This window comes from Coturnix japonica, chromosome 2 (genome assembly GCF_054131305.1).
Source record: "Coturnix japonica strain WE chromosome 2, WE-NBRP24, whole genome shotgun sequence".
NCBI classification, from domain to species: domain Eukaryota; kingdom Metazoa; phylum Chordata; class Aves; order Galliformes; family Phasianidae; genus Coturnix; species Coturnix japonica.
The window spans coordinates 12,492,764-12,516,728 of NC_140664.1; the positions used below are offsets into that span (position 1 = coordinate 12,492,764).

The 23,965-nt window shown below is 41.3% G+C and overlaps 1 protein-coding gene across 8 annotated transcripts in view; it reads left to right on the forward strand.

The window, feature by feature from the left end:
• SAMD12 (sterile alpha motif domain containing 12) overlaps window positions 1-23,965 on the forward strand; it is a 162,056-nt gene that overhangs the window by 9,547 nt on the left and 128,544 nt on the right. For all 8 annotated transcript variants that reach the window (XR_014942459.1, XM_085537029.1, XM_085537026.1 and 5 more), the window contains one exon: window positions 6,587-6,765. Coding sequence is in view for 7 of the 8 variants with exons in the window: in XM_085537029.1 (XP_085393155.1) it covers window positions 6,587-6,765 (179 nt within the window). In the remaining variant the exon portion in view is untranslated. The remainder of the gene's footprint in view (window positions 1-6,586; window positions 6,766-23,965) is intronic.

Sequence of the window (23,965 nt, forward strand, 5' to 3'; positions counted from 1 at the left end):
GAGAAAATGCTTCAGAAATAATTTGGCTGCTCAGCCGTTGTCTCTGCTTTTCATCGTGCACTCCTGTTGCTGTTACAAAAGGCAGAGCTTGCATTTCTGGGGCTCCAAGGCCTGTCTGGTGTAGGGACAGTGTGCAGGCTGCTTCCTGAAGAGCAGGTGGAACAGAAACCTCTTTGTTTAGCAGCATTACCAAAACTAAGGAATAAGAAACGGGAAGTGGATATTGCCATATAAAAGATGAACAGGTAGTTTCCAGTAGGAAAGTTGTCAAAAATGTGGGAGCACTTGGAATGTAGTTTGAGAAAGAATAGTGTGTAGTGGTGCTTGGCTTGGTACCTCGGGAGGGTAATTCCACAGTTGCAGATGCTTTACTTTACACTTTGTCTGGCTGTCCATCTGTGAGTGTTGAACCCAAACCTCCTTGTGCAGCTCATCAGTAGCAGCATTTTGCGGAACTCCCCACAGCTCAGCCCTGCTGAGCCCACATTACCTGTACTGAAGTAGAAAAAAGATCCTGAATGAACTGGGCTTCTTGGTTGTATGTGGATACTACTGATGTAGATACTACTAGATAGGGAGATCAGGGCAACACTAAGATCCTGAAGGCAGTTTGTCAGTGGGTTGCCTACAATATTTGCTAGATAGTGACATAAGTACCAGGCTGGATTCATATGGGACTTTGATTACAGCTTCAGCTGGTCCAAAGTAATGGGCTAATGGAACCGTGCTAGTTTATATTAGTTGAATTTATGGAGAAGTAATTCCAGGAGGTAAAAGTCAGTTTCTAAAACTAGGAGCTGACTGAGAAGGCAGATGAACGTGGCTTCCAGAAATTTGGGAAGAGATGCAGATCCTTCTGGCTTACTTGGTCAATGTGAGCATCATTCTCTGTCTGGAAACTTGTTTTCTATGTGAATGTCTCACTGCAGCTGACCAAACCAGTTGAAGGAAGTGAAAATGGAAAGGTTAAGTCTAGTGAGAGTTGCTGTTCTGAGGTCCTGCTGGATGCTCTCTTCTGGAAAGATCTGTTCAGTCTTTGTGATTCTGATACTTGGATCCCCTATATAGGGTCCTTGCTGTGTCTGACCTGAGTTTGTTCATGTTCCATCTGTATGGACTAACTTCTTTCCTAAGGGAGTGGCATTCTATGATGGGAATGGTAAGTGGTTTGTATGGACTTAGCTCCTAGCATTGTGCAGCCAAGCCTGTGGCATGAGTGCATTAAAGAGAGCTTACATATTTGCAAGTATTTGACATCAGAAAGTTTTCCAAGAATGTAGAGATTGGATGGGTCTCTCCTGTGCCTGCTTTTTGTCTCCAAAGAGAAAAAGCCAGCACATGACTGTGATGCACACAGAACACGGCAGATGAGTAAGAAGATGCTATTTTTACTCAATCACTTTTCAGAATAGAGCAATTGTTATTGCATGTAACTCGAGCTCTTTGCCAAATCTGCTTTAATGTAGTCTTAATTGATCTGCTTAAGATTTTAAGCAGCCAGCAGTATTCCCACTGAAACAGGTAGTTCAGACACATCTGACACGGGATGCAGTGGAGCACACAGAGGTAGCGGCTGATGGTAGATTTGATCATCGAAGCCTGGAGCCCACAGATGGAGAGACTGAGACTTTCCATCTGGCCCTGCAGAAAGCTGGATGTATCAAGGCCGTCTTTTGAAGAGAGCCTTCAGGCTTTTGCAAGACAAAGTTTACAGAGCATCCTCAAGCAAAAGGGAGGGGCTCCCCCCAGATGCCAGTAGCTTACTGTGGCTCTTGGTGACTTTTGTGTACCATCAGGCGTGCTCAGACAATCTGTTTCTTGGCCACTTGCCATCTGTGAGGCAGACATGTATGGGAGGAAGGCAGCCAGGGAGGCAGAGTGTTTGCAGTGCCCTGCAAGCTCTTTCTTAGGGCTGCGTACACCTGCCCCGAGGGACCTGGGTGGGTGCAGAGCTCTGCTCATGTAGCAGCTTCTTTAGGGCAATGAATTTTCCTGCTCTGTCTGCACAGAAAGGGCTTGGGTTTACATTCTAGTGTGTGAGAAAACACACTGTGTTGGATGTATTCATTTCCTTTTGTAGTTTTTTGGGCACATGTGGTCATTTCCCCATTTTTGGGTGCCCAGTCTGCTGTTATCTCATAGTTTTTGCTTCTCATAACTTGGCAGATCTAAGCAGTGTTTTCTTCAAAGTTATTAGAAAAGTGGCTATTTTCCTGTAGACTGAACTCCAGCACCGAGCTAGGCATACAAGAACACTTAAGTACCTTTGTTTTAAATAATAGTCAGTTTTCTAAATGTTATCTGTAGATCTGTGTTGTTGTATGCCAGCACCATTCATCATGTGCTTGTTGCTGGGCTGTACAGAACACCCAGCCTTTCTCCTCAACAGTAATAAGTTCCCACCACAGAAAGCTTTCAATCCACACCAAGTAACAATTGTTGGGAAACCTGATCAGCTTTTAGGTGGGGTTTTCAGAACAGGGCAAACTTTTGGGCCTTTCCCAGAAGGGGGAAAGGGGAGCTACAGAGATTTGAAACTGGATGATGAATTGTATTTCTGAAACATATAGATGGTGTATGGAAGAATATTGGAGGAAGTTCTACTTCAAAATGCGGTGATACTACTGATACAGTGTTAGGCTCATAGTGATATGGAAGTCTCTGTAGAGTTTTGTTAACTGGGAATGCTGAAGTGGGTTCTATCTGTCAGAGGGAAGTGCTGAGACTGTAGGGTTATTGTCAAGGCAGTGCCATGGGGAAGTGACCCGAATATGCAGTAGGTGGGATGACCTAACATTAGCCAGGAGCAGGAGGAAGACAGGCAAGAGTCTGGACAAGTATTTTAGCAAGAAACTCCTTTGTCTGTATTTAAAGAGAATCTTTTTTTCAGATGAATGCTGTCAATTCCCAGAAGAGATGAGCTTTACAATTAAGAAGAGTCAGCTGAGATGGGAGAAGTTCAGTTGAGATAAAGTCAGTGAATTGAGATCTCTGTAAGAGCTGCTTGGCTCGGCCCTAGAGAACTTCAAGCCTCATAGCTGTCAGCCCTCCTGTACCTCTCTGTGTAGCCAATCTTGATGTTTAGAGCTGGTCTTATCTAGCTGAAATTATATCAAGTGCTAGTTTAAGTAGAGGGCATGTTTTTACTGACCAAGCCTTGACCTCTTTTCCTGTTTTTAACAAGTCTTGAAAGAGCAATTAAGATTTGTACTGCACATTTAAAGAGACAAGACTTCAATCTCTGCTTGCTATAGAGCTGGATACATGGAATTTCTGTGCAGTAACAGGAAATAAGATCATGCAAGCATCTTCCCTTCTTCTGTGTAGCTGAGAGTTGGATGTTACACTGGAAAAGGCTCTGCTGAGCTGACCACCTGTCAGTGGCTCATGACAAAGAGATATTAGTTTTGTCAATTGACAGGATTTATGCTTATTCTCACTTATGCAGTTGTTCTGTATTGGCCCTCTCCCTGAGCTGAAGCTCTGGTGTGCCTTCCTGAAGGAGTGCAGCCAGCCTAGGCTTTGAGGTAAGCCAGGGCTGCAGTTGGGGGAAATAAAGAAAGAGATGAGCTCTTTCCTTCTCCCCATGGAAAATAAATAAAGAAAATAAAATAAAGTTGCCATTTTCTCCCAGCCTAATATCAGTAACTAGGAAAAAAAAAAATTCTGAGGCAGCCTATGCTTCTTTTAAACAATCAGCTCTTTACAATATAAAGGTAATGGGGGCATATATATTTGCCAGCAGCCTCTCCAATTTATTTTTCCTCCTGTATCCTGAATGAGCACAATATAAAGCATTGCTGTAACAGCACCAGCATTTGTTACTCTTGAAGGAATGATAAGCTAAGAGTCAAACAACATCTTGCCACCTGATTCATTTATTTCTTAAGCCATCCAGGTGATGATATCATGTTATCAGAAATCTGGATCATTTGTTCCCTTTAATGTACAGCAAACTAGTGCTATAAACTAGAAGGCTTTCCTTGTTCATTCTACCTTCCTCCCCAGTGTGTTTTGTCCTGAGCCCACTGGGAAAGGGATGTGCAGTTCACAGGAAGCTTGCTGCTGAAGTGATCTTCCGGCTGGAGTGAAAGCCAGCAGTGCTTTGTGATTTCTCAGTGGTGAGCACTGAAAGGGGGCTGACAGATGGACGCTGTGTGTTTGTGGGTGCTGCTGAGGTGTGTTAACACACTGAAGATGTTTGAGAGAGTCCTCCTATTCAGCTGGGCAGGATTCTTGCAGAAGACAGTTTGGTTATTTTATGGATGCAATTCCTTATCAGTTATCTTCCACATCTGGCTTCTAGGCCCTGCTCAAGCAGCCTGGATTGGAAGGGAGTTCTTCTATAGAGTGGTTAGGATACCCCTCAGTTTTGGTCTGAAATGTGACTGCTAACAGAACTACTTCCATGTACACTGCGCTATGGAAAAACCTGTCTTGATGCCTCATGTCCAACTTCTCTGTGGAAAAAGAAATGACAGGTGAATGTGGTCCAGGAGAGAGGGACTTTTTGGTATCCATAGACACACAGTAATGTAATTGTAAGCCACAAGGAATCTTTTTGAAATCTCCCTGAGGAACTTAAAATTGCTGAAGAGCAGCTGGGCAGGTTCGTGATACCTCCCCACAAGGGCTGTGCAGCCAGAGCAAATGAAGCCCATTAGCTTCACTGCAGAATATAAAAGGACTTCTGCTTTTTATTTCTCTGACATAGAAAGAGGTTCTGCAAGGGAAAAATCAAGCAGCTGTTTTCAAGTTCATCTCCATTGTAATTTTGTAGCCATGATAAAAGCAAAATCTGGGAAGGAGTTAGTATGGCACATGTCTGAGAATACAAGACTCAAAAGCTAGGAAATGCTTCTGCTAAGGTTGTTGAGTTTTGAGTGTTGATATTTTGGTATGACTCAGTGGTGTGGCTGGGAAGAAAGGAGTGACTTGAGGGCAGTCATCTATTCTCCCTTCTCACCAATGAGAGGCAGGGACAGAATGAGGAGACTTGCTTTGGCTTTGCCTTCAGCATTGGATTGAATGAGGGAAGAGAGTCTTTCAAGAGTTAGGGAAGACCACTTTGGAGTTGGCTTGTAAAACTGGGCTCTGTAACAGCTCTATGAAGACACTGCAAATGCCTGGCCTGCTGCAATGAGAGGGAAAGATGGTAGGTATGAACAAATGACAGCAGCACATCCCTCTTCCTTTCCATGCTTTTAGGTTCCCTTGCAGTCACTCACAGTAAGAGTGGAATTTAGTTCCCTTCCGTTTTTTTACTGTGACGTACTGGTTTTCTATTGGCCAGTGACAGACTTTTTTTTTTCTCTTTTAGAAATATTAGCTGCAATTTGTAATAAGACATTGCAGTTCTTTACTGTTTTCTACCACTCACTGTTGTTAATGAATTACCCTTCATAGAATCATATAATTTCTCAGGTTGGAAAAGACCTTAAAGATCATCAAGTCCAATTGTAACCTAACCATACAACCATAAACTGTTTTCTATGGGAGGCTTTTGGGGCTGATCACACACATAGTTGCCAGAGCTGGCATCCTCCATTCCTTCCCCTGCTCTCCACCCTTTGCACCTAAGCCAAGCAAGAGTGAAAGGGCAGCTTTTATTTTGGCTTTACATTGTTTTTTGGTGGGTTTCTATTGGTCTATCAAAGATTGCACAACACTATGTGAGCAAAGCTCTCCTGTGTGCAGGGGAAGTTTGGGCTCTTAATTACCAGCTGTTCTAGGAGCAGTGCAGGAACAGAAATACAGCAATCTGATGCTTGCATGAAGGAGAAGTTGCTGTAGGATCTGTACATCTTAAAATCTCTGCATGTGCCAAGCAAGTTGTTAAGGCTGCTCTCTATGTGAGTGCTGGAACTGTGAATTTTCAGGCAGAAAACAATTAAGCTACCATGGTAGTTCTAAAGGTGCATTTCTATGGTATGGTTTGCACTCTTTTTTTTTTTTTTTTTTTTCATTTCCTCTGGCTGCTTTCCTTATCCTGATGTCGTTAGTCCGCACCTCATTATATGCTCCTAGAAAGTGCATCCCCTGTGCTTGTTAGGATGTTGTAGGCGGTGATTTGCAGCAGTACAAAGCATTGAAGGGTAGATAATCAGCTCGGTAAGTCATTACTCTATGCAGAGACCAACTTTCTGACTTGCTGTGCACAGCTTATTTGACCCACATTGTTTGGAACCGTGAATGTTGCAGTTAATAGAAAATGTAATAGAAAAACTTTAACTTACTTGCCTAGAAAGGAGGATAAAGATATGTCTGAAAGCTACATACAAGCAATATATTGTCCTACACTAGTAAAAGCTGTAAGTTGAGAGTCTCAGACCCTGTAGTGATGCCAGTAGGGTATAGTGTGACACAGAGGCCTGCATAAAATAGGCTTATAAAGTGCTACATTCCCTCTCATTTTCTTCCTTAAATATCTCACCCTGGATCTGTGTCAAGCTACAGGCAGATCTTTTGCTGTTGTTTGACATAGCTCTGTTCCCACATAGCATTTCCAAGTACTTTGTGATAACTGTTTGCTATGTTTGGGTTCTTCTTTCCTTAGCAATGTTTTCCTTGTCATATTTTTTCCCAGCTATCCATTGCAATCTGAATCCAAATGGTATTGATCACCCTGTCCCCACAGAAGGTATTAATCTGCAACTTGAAGGTGAGGGAGCTGAATCCCCCTCTGCCAAGAACAGCAGTGCTCCAAAAGGACCTGAATCAAAAGAGACACTCAAGAGGCAACAAGTGGAGCCAGAAATATCCAAGGTAGGACTGGATCCTTATATATTTTAATTAGTCTTTAATAATCCATGCATTTGGAAGTCCTAACTGCTTAAAAAGCATTTATCATCCCAATGAAGACATACAGAGGTATGAAAATAAGTATAAGGAAGTATATGCTGCAAAAAGGAGGTATTCCAATTCTGCTGTTTCTTCTTTGAAGTGCAGGTGAATGTGTGCAGTCTAGGTACTTAAGGTATAGGACACTAATTTGTCGCATTGGGTACACTGTACCAATTTAAGGTAAATAGAAGAATATTTGAAGGAAAAGAAAAAAAGGGGAGAGATCCTTTAAAAGCCTTATTGTTTTCTTTGACCTTGTAGGGTCCCAAACCAGGTCTTGTGAGGAGGAGGGAGGAGGGTTTCTGCAGAATGGAGTTATTTTTAATTTTTTATTTTCCTTATTTATTTATTTATTTATTTATTTATTTTTACTATATCTGACACTTTGGAAGTTAGTAGAGCAAGTAAAATATTCCTCAATTTGTCTCTTTTCTTAAGGCTTTTTTTAAGGTTGGGTACACTAGCAATTAATTCAGCGACTGAACAAAAAAGAAAGAGTATTCCCTGTCATCAGTACAGTTAGTCTTACAAATGTGTACAATCGTGATGTTTTATTCCAAAAAGTAAGTACAATGTTAAATGTTTTCAGCATTACCCTTAAAAATAGAGGCTTGATATGAGTTCTACTCTATATTTACCTAAATTGTCTAGTCATAAAAGAGTACAGTTTAAATTCGTTTCATTCTTTCTTTGTCATTGAACTAGATCCAGGTTGAGCTAGAATAGAACAAAATCTCCCATTGGACTTGATCCTTGTGGGTCCTTCCCAGCTCAGGTTATTCAGTGTTCAATGAAAATCACTGCTTTTTGCAGTCTGTTTTGTGGCCAGTTATCAAGCAAGCTACTGATCTCTCTTGAGCCATTGGTAAACATGTTTGTGCTAAGTTGACTCGAAGCGTTTGTATGGCGTAAGACCACCAAATTTTGGATGGCCTTTGAGACAAAGTTCAGCTACAGTGCATTTACTGAGCCTTTTGCAGATAAAGGCAAGCTTGACTCTGCCCAGTTTCAACCTCATCAGATGCAAATTTACCCAGTGTTAAAGACTCAGCCATGTTTAACTTGGAGGAGATCTTAAAGCTTGAACATGGACAAGCTTAATGGCACAACAGGGCTTCCAGTTAAGAACAGGCTTGTAGGTGTCATGAAACACAGACAGATTAAGCTCATCTTTGCTTACGAAAGGCTCATTCTAGTGGAAAATCAGAATGAGGTGTATTGGTGATTTAATATAATGGAATCTTTCTCTACTGTGTGAGCTAAATCTGTTGGATTGATGAGTAGAAAACCATTTCCAAGACTCCCTGCTGGAGTTAGCCAGAGGAAGAGGGGAAGCGTGCTGCTCTCAGTGTAGAAAAATCAGCCATTAGCTTCTTACAGCTTTACGTAGAAAGAATGGAGCATGCTTTGGATTTACAAAAAAAAAACCAAAACACCAGCACCCACAAAAAGCAATTGATCAACACAATAACTCCATCCTGAACTAAACATTCTGCTTGATGGAGTAAACGTGGCATAATAGCACCAAGCTAATCAAGTGGGCTGCTTTTTCCACCCTATTAGTGACTTGGTGGTTTTGCATGGCTGGTGTTAATTTAATGATGTTTCTCATTTGGATTTATATATTGCTGCTTGAGATGGCATGTCTTTTCTGGCTTATTTTCCTTACATTTCAATATCATGTTGTTTTATCCTCTAAAATGAAAAGATATATTTAGGATTGTAACTTGTGTGGCTTTAGGATTCAAAGTAAGCTGTCTTTATGACATTTGATACTTGCAGTCATATCCGTACAGAGGGAAGAAAAGAAGGAATAAAGTTTGGTACATAAAACATTTGGACAGATCCATTTGTTTTGTTTTTCCTCATTGCACAGTTATTTTTAAGAAAGGTTTATTTGCAGTCTTGTGTGTTCAAATACTATTAACACATGTGCTGCATCCACAGTAGGAGACTTACATCGCGCAAGGCATTGCAAAACATTGAGTGTCCTTTCGGATGCCTTATGGAACATCATCTCTGCTTTCAGCTATCTAATTTATCTTCATTGGGACCAATTCCAGCACTTTAAGCCACTGGCAATTCTAAGGTTTTGCTGTCCAAAGAAACAAGCAGAATCTTCTTTCTAATGGTGCATGTCCTTTTTCTGTCCTCAGCTATGGACTTGGGGAACTGCAGTAACTCAAGGGCTGCCGATGTGTTTTAAGCTCCTTTATGTTGCTACTGTGTTGCAAACAGGGAAGTACAAGTATTTGTTTCTAAATTTGGGACGCAGGCAGCGGAAAGTGTAGCATCAGCAGAGGAGCAGGTCATTTAGAAGCTCCTAATGAGTACGGAATCTAATTTTCATAGAGTGAGGTGCATTTTAAAAAGGAAAATGGAATAATGATCTCAGTTTTCTTTGGACTCTGCTAAAGAACCAGTTGTGACATATATCAAATATAAGCAAGCCCAAAACAGTCTATAACTACCTGTATCTAAATGATGTTCGTGATTCATTGATGCTTTATGAGTACATTTTTTTATCTGCAGACAATTTGTTTAACTAGAACCTTGTGTGTCTAACCTCTTTTGTGTGTGTTTTCTGAGATTCTCTATTTTATTAAGATACTACTTCTCATTCCTTTGTGTGTCCCTACTTTTTTTTTTTTTTTTTTTTTTTTTTTTTTTTTTTGTGAGCAGATGGCCTGCCTCATCGTGTTTACACAGTGATAACTATATATGATGCTGAAAGCTTTACTACACTTCTCAATACTATACTTCCCTCAGAAGAGGCTTTAACAGAGGAATCCTTTCCAAACCAGGTTCAGAATTTCATCTGCAGCACAGAGAGCTCTACCAAGGCTGCCCACATGCTGTACCCATGAAATGCTGTTCATTGCAGGCATGAGACCCCAGTCTGATCTGTTGCTTATTATAATTTATTTATATCATAGAATAGCCTGGGTTTAAAAGAACCATAATGATCATCTAGTTTCAACCCCCTGCTATGTGCAGGGTCACCAACCACTAGGCTAGGCTGCCCAGAGCCATATATTATATATTAGAAGTAAATAATAACTTATAAGTAAATTTCTAATTGATTTTGGGCAGTTTTGTTCCTTAAATAAGGTGCTTATATCTGATTTGTCTTGTTATGTGGGTGCATCAGTAGCAAATAATAAAGGTTTTATAAGGGCAGCCACTGCTGTTAGATGTTTGTGCCAGTAATGGCAGATTTTTATCTGAATTAGAGATGAATTAACAGTCCTTTGAAATGTTCCTGAAAACTCTGTAAGGAAGCTAGTAAATGAGGAAAGGTGTCTTACCTTGTGTTCTGTTGATGGCTGCTGTATTCCCTCCAGCAGAGGATGTATTTTGTTATAGTATATATAGCTCAGTATTTCTTTGGATTGCTTTTGCTTTCCTAGTGACACCAAATAGCACTGAAGGGCTGACTACACTCAGTAGTAGGAGGAGAGTGTTTATTGCTGCCTGCTGGGCCCACAGGATCAGTGTGAGTAAAACCAGCTTTTTTGGCCTCGTAGAATGGCTTTGGTTGAAAGGGACCTTAAAGACCTTCCAGTTCCATCCCCCTGCCATCGTCAGGGTTGCTACACACCAGATCAGGCTGCCCATCTGAACCTGAGTGTACAGTACATCTCAAGTATTTTTATACTTATTTTAATAGTATTAGACAATTGAAATAATTATTCTTCATGGCAATAAGCCTTTCTAATGTCTTGTTCTGTGGCTATTAGTAATAATAAGCCAATAAGTAACAATGATTATCGTACTCACTTCTCCCTTTATTTTCAGTGGCCTTTTTCTGTCATGTTTTGCGGAATTGGGAGTATCTATGATCTTGTGCTTTCAGGTGCTAAAATTAGTGATGTCTACAAACCTTTCTTTCTCAGCTTATCATTTATGATTCTGACCTGTCTGATGTCTCAAAGGGATGCAGTGAGTTCTACTCCTGTCCCAGGCAGTGAAATGGAAGTGCTGGGTTACTCTGTTTGTTTCAGGCAGCTGAGGCTGTTTTGTTTGGGTTTTATTCCTCACTGGAGGGAATGAAGTGCTGGAGTAACCATACCTGCATGGCAAAGTTTAACTGGCTGGTTCAGAATTTAAATTGTAACTAGCCAGGAAGAAAAAGTAACACATCTGGCTTTTTGGGATCCTATCAGTCAGCTTTTTTTAGGTGGACTTTTTTAGACTCTGAGTATATTTCAGTGTAGAACATTTTCCCCCACTGCTTTATCTTGCTTTCTTGTTCTGTGATGATCTTCACTTTTTTGCAACATGATTTCTGCATTCAGCATAAAAGATCTGTCTTCTCCTGTTCATCAGTGCCCTGACCGCATACCTGGGGATTCTGAGGTATTGTACACCCTGACAGCAGCTGCATATAAGGAGATCTTACCTGAGTTTGTTTGCTGTGCTCTACCCAGGACTGTGTAAAGAAAAGAGGGACATCTCTAAGGACCATTTTTTCCTTCTCAAGATAGGATTGTTTTCCTACTACTTTTCTTTTTCTTCTTTCTCCCCATAGGAGTTCAAAATAACTAGCCCAGGCTAATGACTCTTTAGATGGCTCTATGGAGAGCAGATGAAGTTTACTCAGAGAAGATAAGACCACTGTTGATCTTCTGAACTATTTGGTGGGGTCCTTTATAAAATTCATCTTTACGAGTAAGCTTTTTGATTCCATCTGCATTACTGACACTAGGAAGAGTGAAAATGAAAACATTTTCAGTACTTACATGAGCACAGTGTGGATGTGAAGGAAGGCAAGGTATTGGCTGTAGGGAATGGTGCAGCCCATGACCCTGCAGTGTTCTAGGGTGGTACAAACCCACTGCAAAATGGGGGCTCCTGCCCCAGGGAACAAATGTGTGCTTGTGTAGGTTAAGCAAGGGCAGATGGCTACAAGAGAGAGGCAGCAGGGGTAGCGTAAGAAGGGAGATGCAGACTGTGTAGGCTCCTATTGTCCTGTGAAAGCTAGCAGTGTGAAATTTGTGTTCTTTCCTGTTGCTGGTCCTTTTCGTATTAATGTAATGCAGTATGTATTAGCAAACATGAGTGGTAGAAAGCCATGGTAGCACTGTAGATGCAAGTGAGATGTTTAATACTATAGGCACATGTAGACACAGACTCATTGTTTAAAAGTGCTTCTCTTCAGCAAAAGAGAAATACAGATAGAAAGATGGAGCGGCTTTTAGAGGAAAAAGCAATTGTGTGCAGCGTGCAGATGCATAAAGTACTTACACTATTCTACTGCCTGACCTGTTTTGAAGCTGCTCCACAATGCCATCCAACACCTCTGCTTTCACTTTGAAGCTATATTGAGAGTTTCAAGGAGATTGCTTCCATAATAAATCAGTATTTTAATGACACAGATGCCTTGATGGGGAAGAAAAAAAATATATAGAATTGCCCTTTAAAGAAAATAATAGAATTCTGATTAGAAGGATTACCAAATGTATTACAGAACCAATTTAGCATTTAAAATAGGAAAGCGGTTTAGTACTTCATTGCTGGCACTGTGGGTTCTGCAAATTGTGCATCTCATCTGTGCTTAACAATAATTTCATTAATCTGCCACATGTGTTTACTGGATGCTTCTGACAGAACTGATTAGCAGTTGCTGTAGTCCACCTTTCTCTCCACAAGTGAGCATTTCTTTTCTTTACCATTTCAAATGACATAATTGCTTAGCGCTATAAGTAAAATGTGTTATAATCACAAAAGGGGCATGCAGATGTAATAGCCTTGATAATGTCTGAAGGGCATTTCTTGTGTTATCAACCTGTCAGGCTTTCACTCAGTGCAGAAGTATGCTAGCGAAGGAAGTGATTTCAATAAGAGGCTGGAAAAGGATGGATGGTCAGTGGTCTAACCTCAGATACGGTGAGTGGGATAGAGCTTGTTGATGATAAGGACAACTTAAATGAAGTGCCTGTGTGTAAGTGAGGTGTCTCAGCTCCTGTTATGTTTGCTAGAAATCTAGTCAACATACTTGAGAAGCATAGGGAGGTTTAAGCTTGACCTGAAGTAAACAGAACTCAGCTGAGACTGCCTACACTTCATGGATTACATTAAGACTAGGCCAAAATGTGTCAGTTGTGTCCTCAACCTTACCCGCCAGTCCTTCTGTTAGACATTACTAACCATTTTAGTATCAAATGGAGGCAAAATGTTGTGTTAGGAGACAGTTTCAGAAATTGCTCTTACCTCAAAAATCTTACTTTGAATACTTAGCCATACCCATGTGCCTAGTCTGTTTCACGATCAGTATGGTCTTCCAGCAAGCAAATGGAGTCTTTTTGGGATAGTCTAATTTCACAGTTTGCAAACACAGCAGTTCTTTTGGCCATGTCTGAGTGTGGATGCCAGTCAGAAGTGTTTCAGTTTTATCTCTGGTCCACAGTCAGCTGCAGATTAGCGTGTGGCTGTTGTGCCACTACAGAATGCAGGAGAACAACTCCCAAATGTTAAAGCAGCCATGTTTGGTGATGCTGTGTATTATCACCTGGGCACACCAGAAGTAAGGAGAGCATCATAGTTAATGAAAGACAGATCTTTCCTTTCCCCTGCTGACTATTATTTTTTCCTTTGACCAGTTGCTTGGTAAGTAGCATGGAGTTCATTGCTTGCAATGCCACAATGAGATACCCAGACACTGCTTTCACTTGGACATAACTTTACATGCCTTTCTGCCACCTTTGGCTCGACTGGGTCAGGCCTGCTAGTTCTGTTAAGTGCCTTTGTGCTGGCATTAACCATTCAGGGAATTTGCAGGATGAGTCTAAAACCAAGAAGTATATGCAAGTGCAATGGGCCCTTAACCAACTTAAGTTTGCAGGGGGAAGGGAGGAAAGGAGTGAACAATGCAGCAGCATGTTGCTTTGAATTTTGGAAGTGTCAGTGTTACTGTGCAGGTGAAGCCTTTGGCACTTGGAAAAGACAAATACTGTTGGTGTTTGGAAGCAGGATCAAGCCTCAAAAGTAATTTCTCTTACAGAAAGATTATGGAACATGAATCCAGTTCCTTCAAGAAGTCTCATGAGTTAAGAAAATATTTCCTTTTGTTTTTAGGCTATTTACTTATTTACTTGTTTCAACTTCCGAATGATATCTTGTTCTGCTTATGCTGATCTGTGATGTTTTTCCATTCTCTTAAGTATACCAGCTATCGTATTTGATCTGCCAGCCCTGTGGGACCATACTCACTGACACCTGGCCACTTTTTGTTCATGTTTTGTCTTCACATTCCCTGCCAAACCGGTCCTGTTTACTGCTACAGCCTGTATCATTTCTTCTGATTCATCCACCCATGGGACTGCTTCTGGAGAAGGTCTAGAGCATTACTGCAGGAGCAGTTATTTGGGCAACATGAGCCTATGTGAAGAGTGGTAACTGAGGAGGTACATGAATTAAAAGGGAATTGCTGGTTTTTAGTTTTGGAGAGGAGCTACAGGAGTGTGGCAGTTTAAAGGGAGGAACGGTAGGTATGGTAAGTGTTCAGGAGATAACAGGTGGAGTCTGGACTGCAGGAGCACTGAGACATCTGATTTCAATTGTATTGCAAAGGGATTCCTTTTAGAGTCAACTCTTCTCAAGCATATAAAGCAAGACCAGATCTACCTGCATGACAGTGACATGATTTCAGAGATTCCAACAAAGCCACCACTTGCACTTTCGGTAGTAACTCATTAATTCTTACATCAAAAATATTACCTTCCTTCTCCAAGCATCTGCACAAAGAGCTCACTAGAACCAGAGCTAACTATGACCCACTAAGAGAGGCATAGTACTCACTCTTGCTTTGCAAACTGTAGCCTGAAAGAAGAGATGCTGATCCTACCTCGTGCAGTGCTACCAGAGCCTACCTATTCCTGATCCTGATTGAATAACCATCAGAATCAGCTCAGGGCTGCCTAGCAGTCCAACTGAGTTTGCAGGAAAAGCCTAGCATGAGTTTTGGGAGACAGCCATGCCCGTTTTATATCTCATAGCAGCTAACAGATGTGCTCTTTCAACCCTTGCAACCTCAAGAGTTGTACTAGCAGAAGCAGCAGTGAGTTACTAGAGAGAGGAAGCAAGGCCACCAGTTTGGGTTTTAGCAAGCTGTTATATTGACCATTTTTCATGAGAAAAACATTGAATAACATCTAGCTTACCTAGAGGTTAGCCACACAGTGGTCATAATCACCTTCTGAAGTAACATAAGAATTTTTCTATCCCCTCTTAGAGTTCATAGATACTACTGGTAGAGGCAGTTCTCAAAATATATACTTGATAGAGGGAATATTTCTAATTTTATCAGTGTCTAGGAATTAATACTGTGATGCTCTTTTAGGGTTAAATGTGTCCTTGACATGTGTATCTAAAAATAGAAAGCCTTCAGCTTTGTGCAAGTAGAGTCACTACACATCTTGAGGCCTTTTCTTCTATCCTTTACATACGGCATGTCATAAGTGGGTATTATGTTCTGCCTATTTTCCTTTTTTCTCTAATGTCTGTAAGTGCATCCATCAACTGCTAATGACTTTTCTGACCTAGACGTGCTCTACATTTTTGCCTTTTTTTCCCTTGCTTTAAACAAAAGCATGACAATAGAGTCTGTATCTAATGGTTTTAGAACTGCTATTAATTCATCTTTCATTCAAGGCTGATTGCTTTCAATCTTAGCAGTACGCTTTAGATTGCCAAGGATTTTCTGAATGTCTTTCCATTAAGAAAAGGTAGATGTGATTGAATTTCAGCATGCTTTTTTTTTCATTGCACTGTCTTTTCTGTAAATGCAGCTTGCGTATAAGTTAGATTATTTTAACTAATCATTGTCCTTTATCTATTTTCCTATGGCAGCTAAGTACTAGGGGAGAGTAGTTCAAAGTGGGAAAGTGCAGTGAGAGAAATGGGAAGAGGAGAGGGTCTGACTGCTAGACCTGTGCTGCTGCTCCATGAAGCGTGGGAGCTGTCTTGTGACCGGTGAGCAGGTGAACAGGTGAAATGGCACAGAAGAGACAAGGCAAGTGAGACAGAAAATGTGAAAAGTACTGTATGCCGCCAGGAGAAAGCTGAATTCTTTAAAAACTGGATTATTTGGGAGCCTAACGTGGAGCCTTGAGAAACTGTCTGGGTCTGTCAGATTGCTGTCTGTCAGTAGATGGTGCTCTTTATATCAGCTATTTACTCACGCTCCTTGTGCTTGACTGTGTTTTTGCGTGAAAGCCTGGTTGCATTCGTTAACAGTTTATTTCTCAGAATTTTGATGTCAGGGAGATCAGGAAACTTGGAAGCTTGGGCATAACTGACAAAAAGAAAGAAAAATTACCAGATTACTTTGAAGCATCTTCCATCCTTGGATTTTTTTTCAAACTTTTTCTGCTTGAAAATGTGTATTGTTTGGAACTTCAACAAATAAAAGAAGCTTCCAGCGGAAAAACCTTGAACAAATATTGTGGATTGGAGAATGTGTAGTAAACTAATGCAGTTCTGTGTCTGACCTGTGAGATGCTGCAATAAAGTGGCTTAGAATAAAATGCAAAAGCCAGATGCCTGAGGGATGGGATGCCATTCAGAGTGACTTAGACAGGCTTGAGCAGTGGACAGGAGAACTTCATGAGGTTCAACACAGCCATATATGAGTTCTTGCACCTGGGTTGTAGTAGTTCCTAATATCAGTACAAGCTGGGAGATGAAAAGGTAATAAAGCACAGCTCTGCCAAAAAGGACCTGGGGCAACTGGTGGCTGGCAAGCTGGACATGAGCCACCTATGTGCCAACCATATTACGGGCTGCATTAACAGAAGCATGGCCGGCAGGTTGATGGAGGTGATCCTGAACATCTGCTCTGCTCTGGTGAGGCTTCACCTGGAGTATTGCATCCAGATGTGGAGTCCTCAGTATGGAACAGACACAGACCTGCTGGAGTGTGTCCAGAGGAGGGCCACAAAAATAATGCAAGGGATGGAACAGCTCTCCCACAGGGACAGGCTGAGAGAGATGGGGCTCTTCAGCCTGGAGAAGAGAAGGCTGAGAGGTGACTGCGAGCAACCTTTCAGTATCTATAGGGGAGCTAGAGGAAAGAAGGGGACAGACTCTTCAGCAGGGTCTGTGGTGACAGAACAAGGGGAAATAGTTGCAAACGAAGAGGGGAGAGTTTTTTACATTACACTCTTTTTTTACATTAAGAGTGGTGAGATGCGGGAACAGGCTGCCTGGAGAGGTGGTGACTCTGTCCCTGGAGACATACAAGATCACGCTGGATGGAGCTCTCTGTGCCCTGACCTAGCTGCACACATTCCTGTTCATTGCTGAGGATTTGGATTAGATGACCTTCAATATTCCTTCCAACTCAAATGATTTTATGTTTTGACAAGTCCTCTGCAGTTCTAAAACTCTCTTTTGCATATCAACGTTGCAATTTTACCTGCTGTTTCTGGATAGATAGAAACTAACTTGGTTTTAAATTGTAATGCTTCTTAGAAAGGACTTAAATGAATCAATATGATTGGGAGTTTTTACCTGGAGTCATTTATTCATCTGTAGTTGGATGGATATAAAAAGCTGCATGAAAATGAAGATTACCTTATTAATGTGATTGAAGTATTATTGGACCTGCCTGCATTTTTCATTATTCAGAAAATATGCCAGCTCTGGAGGAAAAAAAAAATTTAAACCCGTTAATTGTGCAAAGAGATGCCTTGCTGAAGGCTGCTGTTGAGATGAAAGCCCTGATCCAGGCAGCAGAACAGCATGGCAGACTTGAAGTGGAATTTGAGATGTTGAAAGTTACTGAAGTCTTTATGCAGTGCTCTGTGTATAGAACAGCGGCTACTTAACCAAAGGGTGCACTTTAACTTGCAAGGTGAATTTACTGCCCGAGTGAAGCTTGAATTCCCTGCTGTTCTCTCCTTGACAGCGTTGTTCTCCCTACTAACAAAAACGGAATGATTAGCGTGGATTTTCTGTGTAAACTTAAACTGCAAGCAAATGACCCAAGAACAAGGAGTCAATTGTGTTCTTTTCAGAAATGTAATTAAAATATTTTTGATTCTTATTCAGGGCTACTTTTTCCAGCGTGTTGATTTAGATGTCCCTTCATGTATCTCTTTCCAGGAAGGATACATATTGCATGTACTGAACACATTATTGCAGCCGAATATTCCTCACAATACTGAATTTACCTTCTTGCAGCCCTTCCGTCACACTCAGCTCCTTAAGGCCTAAATTCCTTATCCTGAGTCCAGGCTAATGTAACATTTGTGACCAGTCATCTTAATCTTGAGAAGCTCAGCTCCCTGTTTCTAGGGACATCTTACAGCTGCCTGCCTCAGGGTGGCATTGCTGGTGCATTTGGGACTAGATTTAGGAAGGGTGCTGGGAGATTGGGTACCTGCAATGCTCCTGGGACAATCCCATCCCATGCATATCTTGATCTAGGAGATAGGTTCAGCACAGTAGCCTTGTTGCCCTTTGCCTTTCCATTGTTATCCTCTTGTCTCTTCTTGAATCTGATCTGCCAGGTCCTGTGTGTGTAGGCTTTATAGCTCTAAATGCCTGGACAGCTGGGGAGAGACAGCAAGACTGGCCCATTCCCCTATTTCCTTTTAGGATGAGGACAAGCCTGTGACCTTTCTTTTGCTGTGGCATTCATTTGCCTGACAGGAAGAAGAGCTTCCTGTAAGAGAGGGGAGCTGTCTCCCTTTAGCCTGGGTTGGCCTTTGTGCATGTGGGCCTTGTGCTCTGCATGTTCTTGTTGGCTGACTTGGGCAGCTTCCTAGCCAGAGGGGCTGGCCTTCATGAATCTGTTTGGATGCTATTTGCTTTCCTAATAAAGGAGATAAAAGGGCATTGTGAAGCTTAAGCTCCTTCTTGTGAATATAGGACTTCTTAGTGATGATAAGAGAAAATAGGAATTCCCTCATTAGGGAGCAAATGCTATTTTTTCAAAAGTAATTAGCAAGAAATTAAATTGATGTCAAAAGTGCCCTGCATGCTTTGAAAAATAAGTAGTGTATGTGCCTGCTAGATATTTATTTAGGTTGAGAAATCCACTGTGACCTTCAACACAGACATTGCAATACTAGTGTGTGAGTCAGATGGCAGGGCTGATTGCCTCCTATCAACACTTACCTCCTTCCTTTGCAGGGAGTGTCGCTGGGAAGCAAGAGGTTGACCTGTCAGCTGAAGCATAGGGAAACTTACATTCATGTCTGTCCTATAAAGTTGTTCTGCTCAAAATGCATTTGGCTCAAGAGAATGCAGTTAAGAGTCAACTGGCAAAGATATTCAGAAAACTTTGATTGCCATTGGGGTGTAAAATGCCTTGGCTGCTTCTCTTGCCTTCTGCATATGAATGAGCCTACCCATAAAGACTGAAAGTTGGCATGGTAAATTTATTCTACTTTATACAGTACAATCCTCTTAATTGGCACATCTGCTGGAAGCAAAGGTGCCAAAAATGCGATTCACTCAGGAGGAGTAAACCTTGTAAGAGAGCAACTAGTCATTATTTAATAGGGATTAAGATCCTCTCAGGATGTTAAATGTTCTCCTTGTACAAATGTGCTGTCACTGAGTTAATGACAGAACTAACCTCACTACCTGCTAATGCTCAAGTAACAATTTCCTTTATAGCTCTTCTCATCCAGAAATGCTTCTCTGTATCTTTAAGATCAAAATGTTCACCTCTGACATATAGTGCATAGTAAAAAAAGGCACACAGCTACTCCCCAGATGTAGGTTATGGCATGTCAAGTATTGTCCCTGAGAAGTACTATAATTAAAGATGGAAGGGTCTGGATGTGGTCTGTGCTGCACAGCTTTGCTGTCACAGTAACTCCAGCAAATCTGCTCTCCAGCAAAACTCATGTTCTGCCATCAGTGTGGTTTTTTTTTATGTCACCAGAAATCACAAATTCCATGCTGGCATTATTAGGTAAATGTCTTTGAGATTAGGCCCACTCTGTATTTGAACAACTTCTTAGTTCAGATATCCTGAAATGTTTCACAGCTTTAGAAATATTTATGCTGTTTTTACTAGATTAACCTGAAATGTCAGGAAGAAGAGAGTACTACTCTGTGCATTCCTCTTTTTCATGAGATAGACCAATTTGTACTAGAGTAGTATTCCTTAGCAGAGATGTTAATTTTATTAGCCTTACAAAATACTACCAGTAAGTTACACTTCCTAATTTTGAACTGCCACATTTCAGTTCATATCCGTGTTAGTATGAATAATGTGCATATGAAACAGGTACGCTTCAAACTCACAGTCGTGTCTAACTCTTCTCATTTCAAGGCAGCCCCTTTTTTGATTCCCCTTGCTAACTATTGGTAGCTGAGCTATTTCGGGAAATAAGTGACTGAGGAACTGCAGATAAGGCATCACCTGAATGTATGTGATTGTGCATGAGCGTTCCTGTGATCTGCAGAACAAATGAAAGCTGACCAGTTTCTTTTAACACTGAATTTGCAAGTATAAAGTCAAAACTTTGCTCTTTTCAGATCTTTGTGTTTTCTTCGTAGCTTTGTAATTAAAGAGCGACAAGATTCCTGCACCATGGATCTCATTCACAGGGTGTGCAGTGTTTAGTCCTAAAGACAGGATGAGCAGCCTGCGAGTTGTGTGCTTTGTCAAATGTGTGTGTCTCCAGTCTGTTTCTTATTGTAGCAGAAGGTTAGGCACAAAAATGAGCATGTAATAAAGGTCATTAATTATTTGATGTTGTTAATCACAGAATCACAGAATTGTAGGGGTTGGAAGGGACGTCTAGAGGTCATCAAGTCCAACCCCCCTGCCAAAGCAGGCTCCCTACACCATGTCACACAGGTAGGCGTCCAGGCAGGTCTTAAGTATCTCCAGAGAAGGAGACTCCACCACCTCCCTGGGCAGCCTGTTCCAGTGCTCCGTCACCCTCACTGTAAAGAACTTCTTGCGCACATTCATGTGGAACTTCCTATCCTGTACTTTCATCCAATTACCCCTAGTCCTGTCCCCATGCACTACTGAAAAGAGACCAGCCTCGCCACTATGGCTCCCACACCTCAGGTATTTATAAACCTGGATCAGGTGATGGGCTCTTAATACTGGACTCTTCTTTTAAATTATTTGTTTCTTCTTTCAATCATAAAATCATACAGTATCTGGAGTAAGGAGCCCGCTTGAGTAGCAAGAAGAATGGAGAAGTTTGAGGAGAAACATTTTGTAGTGGTTGCTCATAGGACACCTGCTATGTGAGCAGAAATTGTCCCAATGCTGTGCAGGATCTACAGTGCGTTCCTGTATGGCAAAGCAGAAGGGCTTATATTTACTTTATGAAGCTTACAATCAGTGAGGCAAGATAGTTATGCTTAAAGCCCTGAGGGACAATGTGGTTCAAATTGTCTCTGGTAGGAGAAGAAGAACCAAAGCCACATCAAAGAAGTATGAAGCAACTGTTGTGCTGTGCGAGATAAAAATCCCCACCTGACACAGCATCTCTTCGTGTCTGTGTTTTCCTCTGCAAATACCCGAAAGCAAGTATTTAATTTTTGGACTGAAAGGAATCTTCTGCATTGAGAGAGATGTCTTGGCAAGCTAAAAATGCCCAGTGTTTTTAGATGAAGTGCATTTTAATGTTTCCCTCCTTGATTTGGTCATCTAATCCCAAAATGGAACATTCTCCTGGTCCTGTTTGTGTTTTTATTGTTAGCACTGTTGTCCTGTCACTCCCAGACTCTCAGGATGTTGATATCAGAGCCGATGCTGAGCAGTGCTTTGTCTTCACCTTTCTCATCCTGTCAGCTCTTTGCAGTTTGCTGATAATGCCACTACAATTTATCTCAATGCCAGCATGTGCTGTCACGAGTCTTGTTTTCAAGGTACAATGTCTCACTGGAAGAGTACTTGTATGGAAAAGGTATCATTTTATTTATTCTTGCTTGTTGTTTTGATACTATATTTATCCCAATCAGGATAAGTACCCCAGGATATTTTATTTAACAGCACAGTTCATCCCTTCTTGTTGATGATTACACTTGTGACAGTTTGCAGAGGGGTTTAACTACCTCTAACTTGTTTTTACTTCACAGACTAATCTTATTATTTTTCTTAATTTGTTTCCTTTTTCTGTTTGTAGTGCACAGAAACTTATGGCGCACATACCAGTAGTAATGGATTGAATTGATCAGGGCATTGCTCGAATGCTTGATAGAACCTGTCTGTCATCAGGTGATGGTGGTGCACTGATTTGGGACCTTGAGGCAGATGTTTCTCCTTGTACCAAGATGGCACAAGAGTGCTTTTCTATTTACCTTTCCTTTTTCTCCAGAAAGCAAGAAGAATAGCAAATATTCTCATACAGGAGCTTATCCCTTTTGCCTGCATCTTTCATGGTTTTCATGGCTTTTCCACCTGCCTTTAGTCTTTCCCCTCACTGTTCCTTCACAGGGAAAGCTTATGAGCCAACACCTTTTCACCTTGTGCTTGGAGCCTGCAGCTGACCCACTTCTGGTGTTGTTTTCATCTTTCACTCTGTCCCCACAGTGGTAGAGGACTGTCCCTGTCCCTTCAGGGGCAGTGATATCTCTGCAAGTTCGATTGACATCTGCCTACTTCAGCCATCTTTGACTAACCCTGAGTAAATGGGGATGTGGTTTTGGAACCTCAGGTACCTGTTTGGGGTTCATGGTTCTGCTGCAGGTGTGGTCAACTGGCTGTGGAGTTGCTTCTCCTTAAGACAAAGAAAACAAGACAAAAAACAGCCCTATGTGTTCTGACTGGATTCAGGGGAATCAGGCTGCCCAGGGAAGTGGAGGAGGCACCATCCCTGGAGGTTTTCAAGAAATATTTAAATATGGAACTGAAGGTCATGGTTTAGTGGGTACGACATGATAGATTGATGGTTAGACTTGATGGTCTTGGAGGTCTTTTCCAACCTCAGTGATTCTCCAAATCAGATAGCATTACAGCTCAGCTTTGATCTGTCTGGACGCTGGTGGTGAGAAGTAATTCCCTTTTGCATACACTTGTAACCAGTTTTGTCTTCTGTGGGATCTCAAACATGTACCCTGATGTCAGACAGCATAGTGTATCTGGACCATTCTGGGGAAGGGCTGCATGAAGGATGCTGTGCGTGTGAGTGATTGGGTGAGATATAGTCTGGGTACTCCTGCAAGGGACAAGCTTCTGAGCATCAGGCAGCCTTAACAGATGTGAGTTGGAATGTGTGCAGCCCCTTGTCATCTTTGTATGTGCTCTTGTCATCTTGTCAGAGATTAGGTCAGCCAGCTGTATTTTGGGTCTTGCTATGTGGATCAAGTATATTTGGCACAGGACTGCAATTGAGAGAGACAAACTTGATATTCAGAGAGTGCCAGGCACCAATTGACTGCATCTCAAGAAAATACGGGAGACTGGGCAGGACTACCATGTCACTGCATTTCTCATTCCAAGTGCCCACTGCACGTTGATCAGTCATAGGTGTGTGACTTGCACAACAGCTGCTGTGTTCTATCTACTTTAATCCTTCCTGAGTGATGCTAACAGCAGTTTAATTCTAGGTTAAAATGGAAGTTGATACGTAGTAAGTTTTTAAAGTGTCTTTTGGGCTAGAAATACGTTTTAAAAAGAAAAAAAAAAATCATTGCAATTATTTATGATACTGACTTTGATTGCTTTGCCACAGTGACCCAAGTAATCGGTTCCATTGCAACTCTTTGAATTCTGATCCAATTAGTTTTAAATATTCATTTTTTAATCAGTATATATAAAAAAATGCATTACGGTATTTTATATTTGCTATTTTTAAGCAAAACCCCCCACATTTTGTTTGTTTGACATGACCTTTTCTTCTTTTCTTAGCATTGCAATTCTCAGTAACACAGGCAGGAACCTTCCACAGCAGAGGGTTCAATTCTATATGGGTTGTCTGCTCATTATTGTTATTTTCTTTGGTTTTTGCTAGAAAATTGACTACCATAGAAAATATATTTCTGAATTGAAATGTTTCCTGCCCAAATTAGTATTTTAAGATAATGTATAACACCACATTCATAACCCTTCATCATTTCATCTGTTCTTTCCGAATCTGAAAACAGCTTTTATGTTATCTTTTGGTTCTGAATTTTACACAGGCAGTTTGATATTAGC